This window comes from Rhynchophorus ferrugineus, unplaced genomic scaffold, assembly GCF_030347505.1.
Source record: "Rhynchophorus ferrugineus isolate W39M unplaced genomic scaffold, kcgeb_rfMv2 rfM4, whole genome shotgun sequence".
Lineage (NCBI taxonomy): Eukaryota > Metazoa > Arthropoda > Insecta > Coleoptera > Curculionidae > Rhynchophorus > Rhynchophorus ferrugineus.
The window spans coordinates 50,202,009-50,219,367 of NW_027472583.1; the positions used below are offsets into that span (position 1 = coordinate 50,202,009).

A 17,359-nucleotide genomic window follows, 5' to 3' on the forward strand; every position below is an offset into this window, starting at 1 on the left:
CATGAAATGGTTTGCTATATAAGTGTAACATTGGGTTTGTTGTGAAATTTTTAGTTTTTTGTTAGTATAGTTTATAAGAATAAATATGACTTGTGCACTGTTTGGTTCAATTGATTATTTTATTGCTAGCTGTTTGAAGTGGAGCGCTTTTTGATTCTTGTTCACTGATACGAGTGCTGCATGCTGTAGAGTCTGTCATTCCTTCTAATTTAAGAGTATTATCAATAAATGCCATTAATAGATGTAGAAAGCTTGGAAAGGATTGTTGTTTTTATAGATTTTCGTCAACTGTGGGGCGGTTTCGGTTTAGTGTATTGGTAAGCCCAGAGGCAGTCCCACATAACCTGGTCCAACTTGTCAGTCCAAGGCAAGTCTCCGCGACCAGGTAGGCGTCATACATTTCACCGCCTGGTTTTAGGCCAGATCAAAAATAATCTGCTTGTCCTTGGTCCTAACTATGGGCGGTTTTGGTAACTTGACTTATTTGGTTCAAGTATTTGAACATTTATTTGTTATTTTTGTTCAAGTATTTGGAATCAATAATGTAGGAGAAGAAACTGACAGTATGAAGTAATTAGCGGAATCAGTCAATCTGAAAGAGCTTTTGCTGTCTAAGATGGCGTGCGTAAAGTTCGAATGCTTATCGTGCCAATGGTTTTGTATGGCTCCGAGACTTGGCCACTGTTACAGTGTAACTTACGGCAAATTCTACATGTTTTCTGTAAGATTTTATTGGAAATGAAGTAATTAGTTTAAAATGCAAGAATTAGTGCCCAATTTAGGAGTACATTCAGAGACGCTACTTACAATGGTCTGGACATGCCAGTCTAATGGAAGACAAACGAACACAGATTTTTGTGGCGAAATCGACCTTTTAAGTGGAAGATGCAGAGAACAGAATATGACACCAACCGTGACGAGATAGTGAAGAATATTCGTATTATAAGTATTACGGCTCCAGCAGCAGTGTAATGGTTCAGAGTACATACTCTTTCAAAAAAATAAAAAATGGAGTCTAAAATACCAGCTTGACGTATTTACTCGTGACTTATTTTGTGTTCAGTATTTTAATTATCTTCAATTCTGAAGAGTATAAAGTGTTATTAACTTCTACATAGGGCTTTGGAAGCGTTTTGTTCAATTTACTTATCAAGTCTTTGTGGAAAACTTTGTCGAAAGCTTGTGCAGCGCCTAGAAAAAGCGGCAGACCAGATTTGTTTGTGTTTCAAAGAACGTTTAAAGGTCTGTGGACTGGTTGACTATTGAGTTCCAAACTGGGAATCTGTATTAGACGAGTAAGTCAGTTTTATTGTAGCAGTTGTTTAAATTTTCTTATTTTCGCTAATTTCTCCAGTCATCAGATCAAATTCGGATGCTTTTATTTTGATATGGTTTATTTTTATCTTCCCTAATAGTTCCTTGGAGTAACGGGTCTGACTCGGGTAAATCTGTTGATGGGGTTAGGTTCTTGTAAAATATAATATTCTAGAGCATAACCATTTCCTTGATTCACTTCGTTGTAAATAGTCTTATCAATAAATTAGTAATACAATGAGTGCTTTAATTTATAACCAACTCTAGCTGAAATCTTTAGCTGTGAGCTGTGCGTCTTAATTTGTGAATTGTTCGTGTTAATAATACAAACAAAAAGGACTTAAAGGCAGTTTAACTATGGAGCAATCGAAGAAGTTCTCCATTATCGGTAGGAAAAGAGAATTTGTTAACATGAATATCTTCAAGAGATATCTAATTATTTTATAATTATTATTCTGGCTCTAAACAATAATTTATTTTTCGTTCTAACTTTAGATTATTGAGCAAACTTACCTGGAGCTCATTAATGGCCACCCAGGAATTGGCGGGGAATCCCTGCAGCATGGGCACGAGAAACTGCAAACATCCGGACCAGTGCCCGATCAGCAGCATCATACATATAAGATTGAAAATCCTCATGAATACACTGGCCATATTTAAAAACTGAAACAGGCACAGAAAAAGTGAAAATTACCTCGGGGGCTCACGAAACGTACGGGGTACGTATCATCATCTTCATCCCTCACGAACCAAACTACATCCAAATGATTAATTCAATATCAAAATTACAGCATTCTGCGTAGATATATATATAGAGATTTATATATATATGTTTAATAAATAAACAACGAAAAAGTAGACCAAAAACAAAACAAAAGGGTGAAATTGTACCAGGTAAGAACGAAACAAAACCAAAACAAAAAAAAACGAAACAAAAAAATAACTGTAAAAAGCAATCTCTCTTTGGTCGAACTAGAGAGCGGTAACCCAACAAATAAAATTATCTAGAAGCTTAAGCAGGTGGCTGACACGAAAGCTGAAAGGCAAACTAGAAGATTACGCTAGTCTAAATTACCCAACCCCCAACATAGGTCTAACTATGGACTTCTTTCACCTAAAAATATTACTAGCGGTGGAATGTTATTAGTCCCAAAGATTAAGAAAATAATCAACTTACCTTGTTTGCTTTAAGCATGCTCTCTTTTTTACCCATGCCTTGACTAGTAACAAGTATATTCTCGTCCTTATGTTCTTTTTATTTTTTTATTTTAATATGAGAAAAATACACTCTATCCATTCACAGTGATACTGGCTTTTAGTTTCTACTAAAATAGGTTTATATTACTAATAGTTCGACATTACTTAATTGATATAAAGATAATAATTAGACCACGTTAATCATTTATTTTTTGGTGGCTTGAATAAGATTGTGCTATTTTTTAAATTCATTTTTTTAATGTACCATAAAGTAAATCATTGATAGTATTATGTATTGGTGGACATTTCGATGGGTTAGTCTCTATTAGTCAAAAATCAACAATATCGAAGAGGGCACTGAAGGAAAAAAGCAATGGTCCAAAACCATCAAAACCTCAACAAAAATGTCTGAGGAATGAGATGATGGCAGGAGAAGAGGAGAAGGAGTAAATAGTGCCAATGTAAGCAAAATAAGTAAGACAATTATATAGTTTTATTTTATTCATCTATTGTCCATCAAATGTCCAAGTTATTTAATTTTTTTTTGAAGATTAAAATGTATTACTTTGTCTACGAAATGTAACTATGTTGATGCTTAAGTAGAGAAATTTCATCAAAAAAGTGTCAGTAAAGCTGCCGATGCTTGATATGCACCTATATATAATTTTAAGTTTTGTAAATAAAGATTGCCCAACCAATTTTTCTATTTAGGTGTACAGCGAACCAAGGATCCAACATATTGTGACTGTTATTAGTACATTTTATAAACATGATGGTTATATAACATAATTATCTTACCAAATATAATATTTACAAAATTTAATTTGTTTTTTTTTCTTAAATCATGTGATGTTAATATTAATATGCATTACTTTTAAATATTTGTGTTATAGAAACAAATATTGATTTTACATTATCTTATAATGCCAAATTCATGAATGAAAATATACAATTGTTATAATTATCTATAATTATAACTATCGTTAGATTAATTAGAGGTAAACTGATAATTTTCTGCGAATGATAATGGTGCTAAATATCATATTTCACATATTAGTGAGTGTATTTTTCTCAAATATATTTTAATTAAGTTGTATAATTAGTTGTTATTATTCGATTTATCGGTTAGGATCTCATTTATATAGCATTCATTTATATTTGTTCTTACATAATTGTTTTATGAACTGTGAACTATTTTATATAACTGATAACATCTAAAAACTAAAAGTATAGTGTCACATCCAGAGAGTCGTTGTTTTCTGGGCGACACTGATTTCACAATGGGGAAGTAAGTTAAGTTCTTGTATATTATACACCAAATCTAACACCCTTAACATCTTTACTATTCAACATTCCTAAATATAAAATAAACCAGGTAAAATATGGACAATTTTGGCATACACAATAACAAACATAAAGGTAAAACAATTGCCACAATTGTGATGAACAGGTAGTTGTGTTGTCAAGGAGCCTTAGAAAAACAAATGACACCGTCGTGGCTTCTATCGTCGTTTGTGATCAGCTTCATGATGAGCATGTGGAACGAATGTACACATGAATTTGGTGGTATTGATTGATGTTTGATGGCTGTGATGTCGATTTCTGACCGAATACGAAATAATCTCATTCATATTGGAAATCATTGGCATGTTTTGTAATATTTATTTTATCTTATAATAAAAGAGTGAATTAATTTTGAGGGTTTATTGTGTTGATTCAGGTATGTGTATATGGCATGGAAAAATGGCATGTTCTTTGAAGCCACCTAATTTACAGTATATTTGTTTTTAGATTTTACACATCGTGTGGCATCTATAGAAACAAGTTATAATCAAAAGGGACAATATCTTAAATAGGTTAAGTATTTCGTTTAAGTAACAAGTTAATTGAAAAGTCCCCGGCCTACCATAGTAAAACACATTTTTTTGGCAAAATTATTATTTTTTATTCAACATAATTTCCTTCAACGATGATACACTGATTATAGCGACCATCCAACTTTTCGATACCATTTTTGTAGTACGATTTGTCCTTTGCTTCAAAATAGGCCTCAGTTTCGGCGATCACCCTTCATCCGTCGAAAATTTCTTTCCAGAGAGCATTCTTTTGAGATCTGAGAACAGGAAATAGTCGCTGGGGGCCAGATCTGGAGAATACGGTGGATGAGGAAGCAATTCGAAGCCCAATTCATGGATTTTTGCCATCGTTTTCACTGACTTGTGACACGGTGCATTGTCTTGGTGAAGCAGCAGTTTCTTTTTCTTCAAATGCGGCCGTTTTTCGGCGATTTCGTCCTTCAAACGGTCCAATAACGCTATTTAATAGTCGCTGTTGATGGTCCTTCCTTTTTCAAGGTAGTCAATGAAAATTATTCCATGCGCATCCCAAAATACAGACGCCATAATGTTGTCAGCCGACTGTTGCGTTTTCCCACGCTTTGGAGCGAGTTCATCGTGTGCAGTCCACTCGGATGACTGTCGATTGGACTTCGGAGTGAAATGATGGAGCCATGTGTCATCCATTGTCACATATCGACGTAAAAACTCGGGTTTATTACGGCAGTGGACATCAAGGCAAGTTTTTGCTTCAACTGTTTTTTTCCCTTCAAAAAGCAATATTTTATCAACACGCGAAATTCCTTTTTATCCATTTTTTTCACAATAACAAAAGTTGTTTCACTCAAAATCCTATAATTCACAAACTAATGATCCGACAGCTGTCAAATTTATACACGCCTCTTTTGAGGGTTAGAGCATAAGGATTTAATTCTACTAGCGCGATCTATGTGTCAGGCCGGGAACTTTTCAACTTTTGCCATAGGTTAGAGCGATGTCATGATGTAAAACCATTTTAACTCACCTCTTTTTTTCAATACGTGGTTCAAATGAAATTGCATTTAATATTGATATCTCATGATTTAAAATGCAAACTAATTTGAAATAAAAGAACTAACATTCAATGAATGATTTTCTATTGTCCAGCGTAAGTTTCTAAGGACATTCATGGATTAAAGAAGTTATTTAAACAATAGAAAAATTACACATTAAAATCTAATAACAGAGCCTGGATGTGAAACTGTAGCATCAGCAAGATGTATCAAACCCCTCAAAACTAGTTCAGTTATGATACATGAATAGTTATATAGCTATTATTTAATACCGATTAGTGATGAAAATATTTTATTCTACGAAGCATTTAAATTGTCTGAGAACTCTTACAGCGTTTTTCCAATTTTTTTATTCCTTCCAAAATAACAGGTTTTTTCAAGGTCATCAATATAGGCGCTTATTTCAGTGATGAATCCCTCGCTTCATTCGACCCAAATATCTTATCACCCAAATATTTCTTCCGGTTTGGAAACAGGAAATAGTCGCAGAGGGCTAGATCTGGAGAATATGTTGAATGAGGTAGCAGTTCTTAGAGCAATTTATGCGTTTATGGCATGGTGACTACGCACGTGTGTACTCGTACAATGCCTTTATGGAACAATACTTTTTACTGCTACAAATACAGTCGTTTTTGCTTCAAATCTGTACAAGTAATATTTGCCGGTGATCATTTTATTATTTTCAAGAAAATTGAAATTGTAGAAGATGCTGAGTGTTCATAATATTTATCAAGTCTTTCCTTGGTTTTGGTGATGTCTTTTTGCCGAAAATATAATGCTCAACCATAAAATCACTATTTTTCATTCTTATTCAAATTAGACAGGTTGTCTACTGTCAATAACTGTTAACGCCAGTTGAGTGATTATGTACGAAATTCAAAAAGTGACTGACTTGTCAAATTGCCTTTATATATCAATAAAAAGTCTATTCACATTATTTTTTTAAAGTTTTTCCTTGGTTATTGTTGAATTGTTCTTCATCATCTTCAATCTGTTTATGGATCCGTTTTTAGTATAGGATTTTTCAATAAGAACGAGGTACTAAAGAAATTGTTTGCGATATATGACACATTTGGGTCTATAGTTGCGGCTTCTTACTGTGGTATGGCCCCAATGGTTCAATTTTCAATGATTATGTCGTATATATCTGGTTCCATTTGAGCAATGACTGGTTTACTTTGAGTTTAAAGGAATCGGCCGATTGTGGCTTATTGATTATGATAGAAAACGCACAAGATAGTCTTGTGGGGTAAAAGAGTATGATCATCTGTGGCGTCCTCTGTGCGGCACGCAGTACCATTCTGTTGAAGCCACATGTCTACGTCCTTATTGTTCAATTTAGATTTTAACAATGGTTATCATGGTTATACAACACACGCTGATGACGAGATGAAATAATCCAGACCAAATAGGGTCTAGGTCATTGCACATACGGTCATAACATTTTTGAACATAGCTATTCATCTGAAACTGTGTCTTGTTGCTAAATAATATGGTTGCTATGATGAATAATAAATAACCAGCTGAAACAACATGGTCAATACAAGTTGCCAATATCGACCCGCCATACTGAAAAGCCCTATATTTTTTCTTGTTATAGCTATACACATTAAGAATTTGTTCTCAATAATAAAAATATTTCTATTAGTTAATACAAATTACACTGTGTGACACAATTTTTCTAACATAAACAAGATTACGTGTTTTGAATTCCTTATTCCATTGTTAAAAATATTGTCTATTGATATTGTTATCGATATAACACGTCAAGTTCTTTAGTAATAGTATGAATACTATTTACTCTTAAAGACTTCTACATACCTATTACATATTCAGTGATTTTAAAAGAAACGTATGAAAACACGAAAATAATGTTAAACTTAATCAAATATAAAGAATACAACTGAAAATTTATACTTTTTATACTGATTTAAAAGTTGCTACTATATTGGCTACAGGCAGGTTTCACGAAATATTGTTGGTTTCTCTATTTATGGGACAGAAGAGACACCAAAAACCACTATGTGGTAAATTGGACTTTGTTGTAAATCAAACGATAAATAAGAACCCCTTATTCCACAATAAAATATGATTCTTCCAAACTTGGTTGAATGAAAAATGATGTTAAATTAAAAGAAGGCATTTTTTGTTGGCCCATTGATAAGAAAACTCGATGAAAGTCTTACCGCGAAAGAGTTAAAGGCTTGGCTATCTCTAAAAGAAGTAATTCATGGAATTTTTAGGCAATCTTAAAGCTGAAAATGTCGAGTTTTTTTGTGAATGACATATTATAAAAATTTTAAGCGATGGGGTGCAGAATGTCTTTAAAAATACATTTCTTGCATTCCCATTTTGATTCTCTAATCCCCCCTCTAATCTTAGAATGGAAAGTGACGAACAAGTTGAACGTTTTCACCAGGATATAAAATACATAGAAGAGCGTTATCAAGGAAAATAGAATGCTAAAATGTTAGCAAATAAAATTACTGCTGTTTTGCAATGAACAAGTATTCTACTGTTCACAAGAAGAAAAGTTAATATTTCGTCATTTTCTTTCAGAATATATGGTTAATTTTTTCTATTGACTAATTAAACTTTTTTTGCTTCATTGCCTATTTGTAAACATATTTTACTGTTTTTTTAAATAAAAGTAATAATATAAATAACAGGTCAATTGAAAAGTCCTCGACCTGACACATAGATGACACTACTAGAATAAAATCTATATGTTTTTTAGTTAGCCCTAACCCTCAAAAAGTGTATAAATTTAACAGCTGTCACATCATTAGTTTGTGAATTATAGCATTTTGAGTGAAGCAACTTTTGTTACTTGGCTTTAAGTCGAGTTTTCGGACATTGCCCCAGGAAAATCAACCACCAAGGATTGGCATGCTAAGTTTAGACTTGGTGAAATAAGCACCGAAGACGGTGAATGCGGTGGACTACCAAAAGAGGTTGTTACCACAAAATTATTTTGAATGACCATAAATTGAAATTGAATGAAATAGCAGACACTCTAAAGATATCAACTGAACATGTACATCATATCATTCACGAATATTTGGGTATGAGAAAGCTCTGTGCAAAGTGGGTGCCACGCGAGCTCACTTTTGACCAAAAATAACGACTAGTTGTTGATTCGAAGCAGTGTTTGAAGATGATCAAGAGTAATAAACCCGAGTTTTTGCGTCGATATGTGACACTGAATGAAACATGGCTCCATCATTTCACTCCGACATCCAATCGACAGTCATCCGAGTAGACTGCACACGATGAACCCGCCCCAAAGCGTGGGAAAGCGCAACACTCGGCTAGAAAGGTTATGGCGTCTGTATTTTGGTATGCGCATGGAATAATTTTCATTGAATACCTTGAAAAAGAAAGGACCATCAAGACCGACTATTATATAGCGTAATTGGGCCGTTTGAAGGACCAAATCAGCGAAAAACGGCCGCAGTTGAAGAAAAAGAAAGTGCTGCCTCAGCAAGACAATGCACCGTGTCACAAGTCGGTGAAACCGGTGGCAAAAATCCATGAATTGGCCTTCGAATTGCTTCCTCATCCACCGTATTTTCCAGATCTGGCCCTCAGCGACTATTTACTGTTCTCAGATTTCAAAACAATGCTAGCCGGGAAGTATTTTCGTCGAATAAAGAAGAATGAAATGAAGCAAAGGACAAATCGTACCACAAAGATGATATTGAAAAGTCAGTGCATCACCCTTGAAAGGAATAATGTTGAATAAAAAAAAAAAATTTGCCAAAGAAATGTGTTTTACTATGGTAGGCCGGGGACTTTTCAATTGACCTGTTAAATAAATATTATTTAAAATTTTTATACTGCCTTTATTTCTTTATAGTACTTTAATTTATCATATATAATATAACTTTAAAATGGTAGGTTTTTCTCAGGTAGAATTTGACAAAAAAACCGTTTTATTTAATGTTATAGAACAAACAAAATTGTCGCACAGTGTTATTTGTTAGTTGCGTGTTTAATAATAAATATGGTATATGGTAAGTAAGAGATGACCGAGAGTCAACAAACGACAAACATGATGTGTACGTCATAATGACGGAACGCTGTTCGAACCTGGAATGAAATGGAGAATGGATGGCGAATGATCGATGATCGTATACGATGGTCGTCGAAGCGCTTCGGGGGTCCGAGATTTTCTAACGCCCGATGACGCTTAAGAACAGAAAAAGTTGGTACTGGGTGGACTGAAGCGGAAGCTGAGACGCCGCGGATCGGTCATGCGCGCAAAATGCCATAAAGCGAGTCCCAAAGCTGGTTACCTTAAAGATGAGATTGCTTTTGGTTGTATTAAACTTGCTGAGGTCCGAACTGAGGCGTCCCCTCCTCTCCGTTCTCTTTTTTTGAAGATTCTGCAAGATCTAGAAAAAAAAGCGAAGAACACAAAGTAGTAAAGAGGAAGCGGTGGCGCGCAGAGTCGGAAGAACAAGAACAGAACGAAAACGGAAGACGGAAGAGAGTATATTTAAACAAACCAAAAACTGAAACAGAACACATTAATTTAAACACTGTCAACAAAATGTATATGTACACAGCAACAAGTAGTAAATTCTAATTGTAACTCCATTGTCGGCACGGATCGGTTCAGCTCGTATGTAATCGACACAATATTCAGTCTAGAAGTATGGTGTTTGGCGAATAAAACAGACGAGAAAAAAATAACCCTAAATACATAGCGGAGGTGTTTTTAGAGTTTTAACTAAAATTGAAATAAAGATCATATAGATTAAGCTTAAAGCATTTTTTCAAACTTAGAATAACTTAATAGAATTCATAGTAAGAAATACATAATAAAATAATAAGAGATAAGGGCTGATAATGTCCCCAACACATAAACTTTAACATGCAAATTTGAGGATAAAATGGTGTTTGGTGAATTTATTGAAGATCCTTCTCACTCCAAACTCAGCCCTGTTCATATACACCTTGTTATTTTGGCCTGTGTAAAAGTTTTCCAATACTGGACTAAAACTAACTGGATATAGGTAATAAAATAATATGACTTAGACTATCCATCAATTGACAATTAACTCTAATGAAAGTTGAAATATCATTTAAAGAAACAAACATAGATTTTAATTACTGCTTAACATGGAATCCAAACTATAGACTCCAGACTGGTGGTGTTTGTGAGTGTAAAATTAATCTAAAATCGAGCAATTGTTGTCCATTGTTCCCCATATTTTAGGCAGCATACAGAGTCTTCATTGGAAATGTTTTTGTTTTAACGTCTCAAACTAGCTCAATTTAGTTTGAGCTCAGTTTAGTCCACTGAAGTGAAACGTTGCTTGGTCAGGTGGTGGTGTTGTCTAGTCTAGACCAGTACTACCAGTGTAAAGATTATTCGATTTCAATCTTTGGATGCATTGCAACAATTTTTGTAGATAATATTCACCAGCGATGGTTTAGCTAAGCTATAGTAGGTCATAGTAAGTCACTATCACATGAAAAGCTTCTTTTTTGTGAGCAGACTTTTGTTATGAATATGTGTTTTGGTCCATTAACGTCTTCAACTTATCAAGGGTCAATTTTGCCAGTTTTTTTGCGTTCTTTGCTCAGAACTTTCTTATTTCAGAACCAAACTTAATTGGTGTTTGATGGATGCAGTTCCACTGGTGCACTCCATGTAAGTTTAAAGCACTGCACAAATTTCACACATACCTTAAGTATATTAAATCAACTTTTTTTATCTCTTCAACCTCTGAGAAGATCCATTGTTCGATCCATGAAACTTCAGCTTCTTGTTTTTTAAGTCTTCGTGGATGTCATCATTTCTAATATTAACTGTGTTAACAGTGCTGCGAAAAACTTTGTTTTGATAAGTTTGGATCATATTGATATTGGATTTATTTATGCAACAACGACATGGTGCGGTAAAATTGGCGAAACTTTGCAATATGAATTAAGAAGAAGGGGTAGGATCTTCAAATAATATAATAGATACAAATTAACAACTAATTCAATTAACTAGACTATGATTGTCGAAAAAGTTATGTTTGAAAAATAAGATCCTCTTAATAGCCATCCTCCAATAGCCATCGACAGAATACTACAAATGATTGGAGACCTAGGTATGGTAACATTTTAAGGCAAAATTTTACAAATAATTTATTAAATAGGATAACATCCGCTAATTTTATATAAAAATGTTATACTGTAGAGTCCATATTTTGCCATCCAAATAAGGCCACTGCATATTATTCGCAATTTCTTACTAATTAGTTAAAAAGTTATATTCAGGCTATCAAAAACCTAACGATTGTGTGGTCGTGTGCCGATTACTTCCGAGCTAAGCCGATTCAAACCGATAGTGGGGTTAAAATTAATGTTTCTACTAAAATATACATTGAAGGATTTTTGGAAGGAGATAGAAAATCGGTAAACACATTTTTGGTTTCATGTTAGAAAGAAAAAAGAACAAACGAAAACATAAAACGGTTATCGAGCACATGCAAAGTTACAAGCGTTCTGTTTGTTTTTTTTTTGGGGGGGATGGCTTTTTCTGGACCCATCATCATAGTCTTTGATTCTCTGGTTCATGTCATTTTACTGGAGCATTGATCAAAAACCATGATAACACCCATCTGGCTTCCAAGATAAAGCTCAACGTTACTGAAAGTTTGTTACCACTACATAATACTGTTGCTTTTATAAAAATAGATCTGAAATAAATAAAAAATACATCTTTTTGTAATAAAGTAATAAATGCTTTTTAATAATGACAGTGTATGATAACTTTACAATGACAGATAAAAGGTAGGCGCCATCTAATGGAAATTAATATAGTTTCTATACTCTGGAATTACAATGTATTATGTTATATATAGATGCATTGACTCGTTATAATGAATGAGTTTGCTTTCCAACTATTGAAATTTAATGTTTATTATATATAAAAATGTAGAGTTTTTATTTAGATATCATAATTTCAAAATTGAAATCACAAAACATTGAAATTGAAAGGTCTGTATATTTTGTGATTGAAATCTAATTTTTTTTACCATGTGTCGCTAACAAGTTGAACAGGGTTTTTGACAGAATCTAATATGTATCATTGATCTATATACAAGGGTAGAAATATAATTAGCAAAAAGAAGGATAAATTATTTCTACTGGAAGGTAGATTACTTTATTTATATTTAGTTTTATGTGAAATTAATCATTGGGTATAAAATATTATACATAAAAAATGAAATAATCTCCATTAATTAAATAAGAATATATTTTATATTGACGCATATTTTTGTTTTAGATTGGACTATTGATTATTAATTGAGTGTGATTGCAAAACATCAAATAAGGACATGAAACTTAGGCAGTTTAATGATAAACAACGGAATATGTGCTTCTGTATAGGGTAGTTCAAAAAATAAACTTTTAAAATTAACTTTTAGTAAAAAAAAGATGAAGTCTATTTTATCTATATATGGAAAAAGTATTTATATTAATAATTAGTAAATATTTTGAGAGTTATGTGATTCTATTATTAACATTATATTAACATCATATTTCGGTTGGTTTACAACAGTATTATTCTGTGGCATGGAAGTTAATATGTTAGTTTTATCTTAGTGATAACGTTTGATGGTAAGTAAGCTTCAATGGCGGCAACGACTCAAAACTGTACGCCGCAAGCTGATGCTCGTTATTTAATAGAAACAACCAAAAAAAATCAATGACAATGATAAAGAGAACAGAATAAATATCATGCAAGTCATTTGGGAATGATTGTTAGAATTATATATATACAATGTCTCGATATCTCCAAACTATTTACATTTATTTCCCTCCTAAATATACAACTAAGCTGTAAGAGAAATACGATAAAACACCATATCGTTACTAAAGTACACTATATCCTAATATATCAAACATCAACACCACACCTTTCGTTATCAAATTACTGTTAATATCAGGAACTATTGAATATACAATAGTTAGAGCATTATATCATAAGCAAATATAATTATACATTAAAACATAGAAAACAATCCAAAGATAACCCGATTCAAAAATTTGATTGGCTTTGATTAAAAAAGGTTATGTTTACTGATATTCATCAACTGTCAAGTGTCAATTTAAAAACTTTCAACCGAACATTCCAATAATTAGTAATAAGTAAAAAAATGGTCATTTTTATAAAGTAAGTTCATACAAATCATATTGAAAGCCGAGTGAACTGGTGTAATTGGTGATTTTTTTTTTACAATAAATTTCAGAAATGCATATAGTTTTATAGGTATATACACTAAAATTAAAGAACTATGTAAGGATACTGTTCTTTGTGTTAAATCTATTTATATACAATATATATAATATTGGCAGTAAATAATTGTTTGTTGCTTTTATGAAAATAAATCAAGCATAAAATGGAGATGGCTTCGTTAGTTGGTAATCCAAATTAATTATCATTTATATATGTGTTTGTGTATTTTAGTGCTGTATGAACTGTGCATTAATTGTGAGTCTTTTTGCACATTTTTTAGAAACTGAAATACATTGCTAATCATCAATTTTATGACAAATGAATCAAATCATCATCATCTGTTATTTGGAATCTATCTAAAAAAACGACACACTGATATGAACATGAATATCCCAGATAGATTTTATGGTATCGATTGGAATGAGTGATGATCATAAGACACATTGTCTGGTGCATGTTTTGTTATAAAAATAGAGTATATATAGAGGTTTTACTTAAATAGGCGAAAACCGAGGAAATGTTTTGCGTGGTCCAACTAATGCAGAGAGACCACTTTTTATTGGTTCATATTATTCAGTTCAATTTTTATACAGGTTATGTTATACATTTATGTATTACTTCTTGGTATATTTTGTCCATTCTGACGTATATCATACAATTTAACCATTTTAACTATCCGATCCACAATTTTCACAGTAATATTGTAAAAATAATGATAACTTGCATCAATACATTTTTGTGTTGAACAAGTAAAATATTAACAGACATAGGCTTTCAGTATGATGGAACAAAAAAAAATAGCATAAAAAATATGCACTATAAACAATTTTGATGATATTTGCCAGGAGATATGTTGTGTTTTTCTGTGAATCTAATTTCCAGCCTTTTTATATTCACATTTAATTATTTTTTATTTATATTTATTTTTATTTATATACATTTTTTATTATATTTTATTTACATATTATTTACATTTTATTTTGGAATTTATTTGGTCAGTAGAATATGACGTCAGAGGTTGGCCACGTGATGCGTCCTCCAAGCTCCTCCATGAATCCTCAACCAATGAAATGTATTCCTAATAAAATATTATTATTATAGGTCCCTGTAATGGTAATTTAAACTAACCAATGAAATGCAGCGAAATGACGTTCTCAGAGCCTTCCTGCTGAGACCATGCAAAACAATTGTGAAATTATTTATATTAAGTTAACACTCTATATATTATTCTATTGTTATAAAGTTTATTTTCCTTTCGATGTTCGACTGAAGCCCATCAATTCAACTAACAGTAGTCTTCTTCTTTTGTCGGATAATTGGGGCATACATTGTTAATTGATAGAAATTGGCTTTTTTAAAATGATGCAATCAACACTCACTCTTTGTTATTAGTGTACTGCCTTTACTGTAGGTTTTAGCGCATCTCTTCGAATATCTTTGAAAATTATAAGAAAATGTATATCTAGTATATTTATTTTACAAAGACGTAGCATAAATTACGGAACTTATTTAAAAAAATCGACTCAAAATCAATTCGCAGTCCTTATACACAAAATATATAAAAAAAAGAAAATCTATATGATTGGTACTTTGCATATCTGCAGATGTCGATAGTATAATATAAATTTAGTTATATTTTTAATGCCTAGATCTACGGTTAGGTCTTGGTCATTTTACTGTTTGGTTATGATTTTGAAAACAGTCACACAAAATAACAGTATGACATAGGGATGTAGAAAAATATCGATATTTTTGGCCGAAATATCTATATTTTTTTAGCCAATATTTTGTGGTATTTTTTCAAAATAAATGAAATATAATTATTAATAAACCTTTAAAATTGGTATTTAATTTTGGTACTTAAAGAACCGTCATAAATATATGTTCTAGGCTAATATTTCACTATTTTTACTATATTTTTTTGCAATAACTATATCGATTTTTTTCTCCGATATATCGATATTTTCTTCGGCGAAATTGAAACACAAAGTGATCTGATGAAGACTTATTTATGCAGTATTTAGTAATATATAATAATACATTTTATGTATAATTTAGAACTTCAAAACACTGGTCAAGTTTATCAATAATTTGACCAATTATATATTTATATTATTTTAGTGACTAAGCTATATTGGTAGCAAATTAACTATAAAGCTAGAATTTTAGTAGTGCATATTAAGGTATCCCTTGAATACTGTTTTGTAATACATGTGTATATATCCAAAATCATATTCTGTAATATGCTTTAATAAGAATATATAACCAAAAACATACTAAGTACAAAAATATAGAATAAAAGTGAATAAAGAATATGCTGTAAGAGGCTACTAGAAGATTTGACACATTAATTCAAAATGCTGTTGTTTTGATACTGAAATAATATTTGATAACATATATTTTGTTTCGTTTCTTTTATTTATGTTAATGTCCTGGTTATCTTAGTTTAAAACGTATTACTTAGACTGTTTTTTTAAATAATATTACTGTAAATTACATTAATTTATATAGCGACGAAAAAACTTTTGTTGTTATTTAGAGAGTAGATTGTAATAGGAATTCAATGATATATAGTCTATCCAAAGTTTCTGTGAACATACGTCATTAAAATGTTTAATGTATTGCCTGCCGTAATTTGTAAATTCGTTTTAGAATCAGACAATATTTTCCTTCTCAGTTTATCCTAGTTAAAAAGAGACACAATGCTGTTTAATAAGTTCGAACATGTAACCGAACCAGCGTGTTAAAGTCGTCCGATTGTCAAACGTATGCAAAATTCTTGAAAACAATAGTAATAAGAGCTTATAACTCCAACCTATAAACTATTGTAGCTGCATAATTAACTGTAGTTTTTAGATGCACTATGTTACAAAGTTAAAATAAATTATATTTGATAACAGATTTCTTTCATAGTTTTATTTAGATTACAATTTTGTTATAAGTCAAAGACAAAATAAACTAAAACTCAGGATTGATGCGGTAACATTGCACCATTTTAATGTCATAAATTGAGATGACGTATGTTCACACCAACTTTGTATAGCCTATAAGTCTGCTTTCGTTTGAGTCAATCTAGAGGCATGTGTGTTGGTTTGGTTTATATATATATATATATATATATATATATATATATATATATATATATATATATATATATATATATATATAGTTCTAGATATTTCAAATAAAGTTAGTCAAAAGTTACATTATTCGTCTTAGGACACAAAGAACTAATCATATATTTTTTCATTTCTTTTCGTGTAGTCTTTTATATATTATACCTGAAAAAAAATTGAAATACTATGACAATCATGTTAATAGTAAGTAGTAGAATGATATTACCGATTATTATAAGACTGTTGATAACAACAATAAAATTTAATTTAAAGTAATTAGTAATAAATATATAAATTAATAAAGTAAAGTAATTCATCTTAGACTTAACCTAATCTAGTCTTCATAAAAATGGGCTTGTATATTCAATAGTTGTTCTTAAACTAAATGATTTAACGAAGAACAAAACAAAACAAAAATATAAAAAGAAACCGATGACCTACTAACTGCTCATCATTGTCAACGCCACCTGTCGAGATTATATCGAATTAAAATAAATGTACCGTCAACGTGTACGTACACTACATTACCAACTGTGTAGATGTGGGAGGGAGTTTGTGTAACCTGATGAATCAAGCAAATTGTCGAAACAAAAGTGAATCAAA

General features: G+C 31.6%; 2 protein-coding genes across 9 annotated transcripts in view; both read right to left on the minus strand.

The window, feature by feature from the left end:
* LOC143196500 (ornithine decarboxylase) overlaps positions 1 to 17,359 on the minus strand; it is a 149,474-nt gene that overhangs the window by 117,444 nt on the left and 14,671 nt on the right. The window lies entirely within an intron of this gene.
* The window catches only part of Ih (hyperpolarization activated cyclic nucleotide gated potassium channel Ih), a 332,983-nt gene that overhangs the window by 11,744 nt on the left and 303,880 nt on the right, over positions 1 to 17,359 (minus strand). For 6 of the 8 annotated variants that reach the window (XM_076404222.1, XM_076404223.1, XM_076404221.1 and 3 more), the window contains 2 exons: positions 9,697 to 9,795; positions 1,828 to 1,977 (listed from right to left, as the gene is read on the minus strand). In XM_076404222.1, coding sequence (XP_076260337.1) covers positions 1,828 to 1,977; positions 9,697 to 9,795 — 249 coding nt within the window. The remainder of the gene's footprint in view (positions 1 to 1,827; positions 1,978 to 9,696; positions 9,796 to 17,359) is intronic. The other 2 variants (XM_076404225.1, XM_076404224.1) reach the window with 1 other exon arrangement.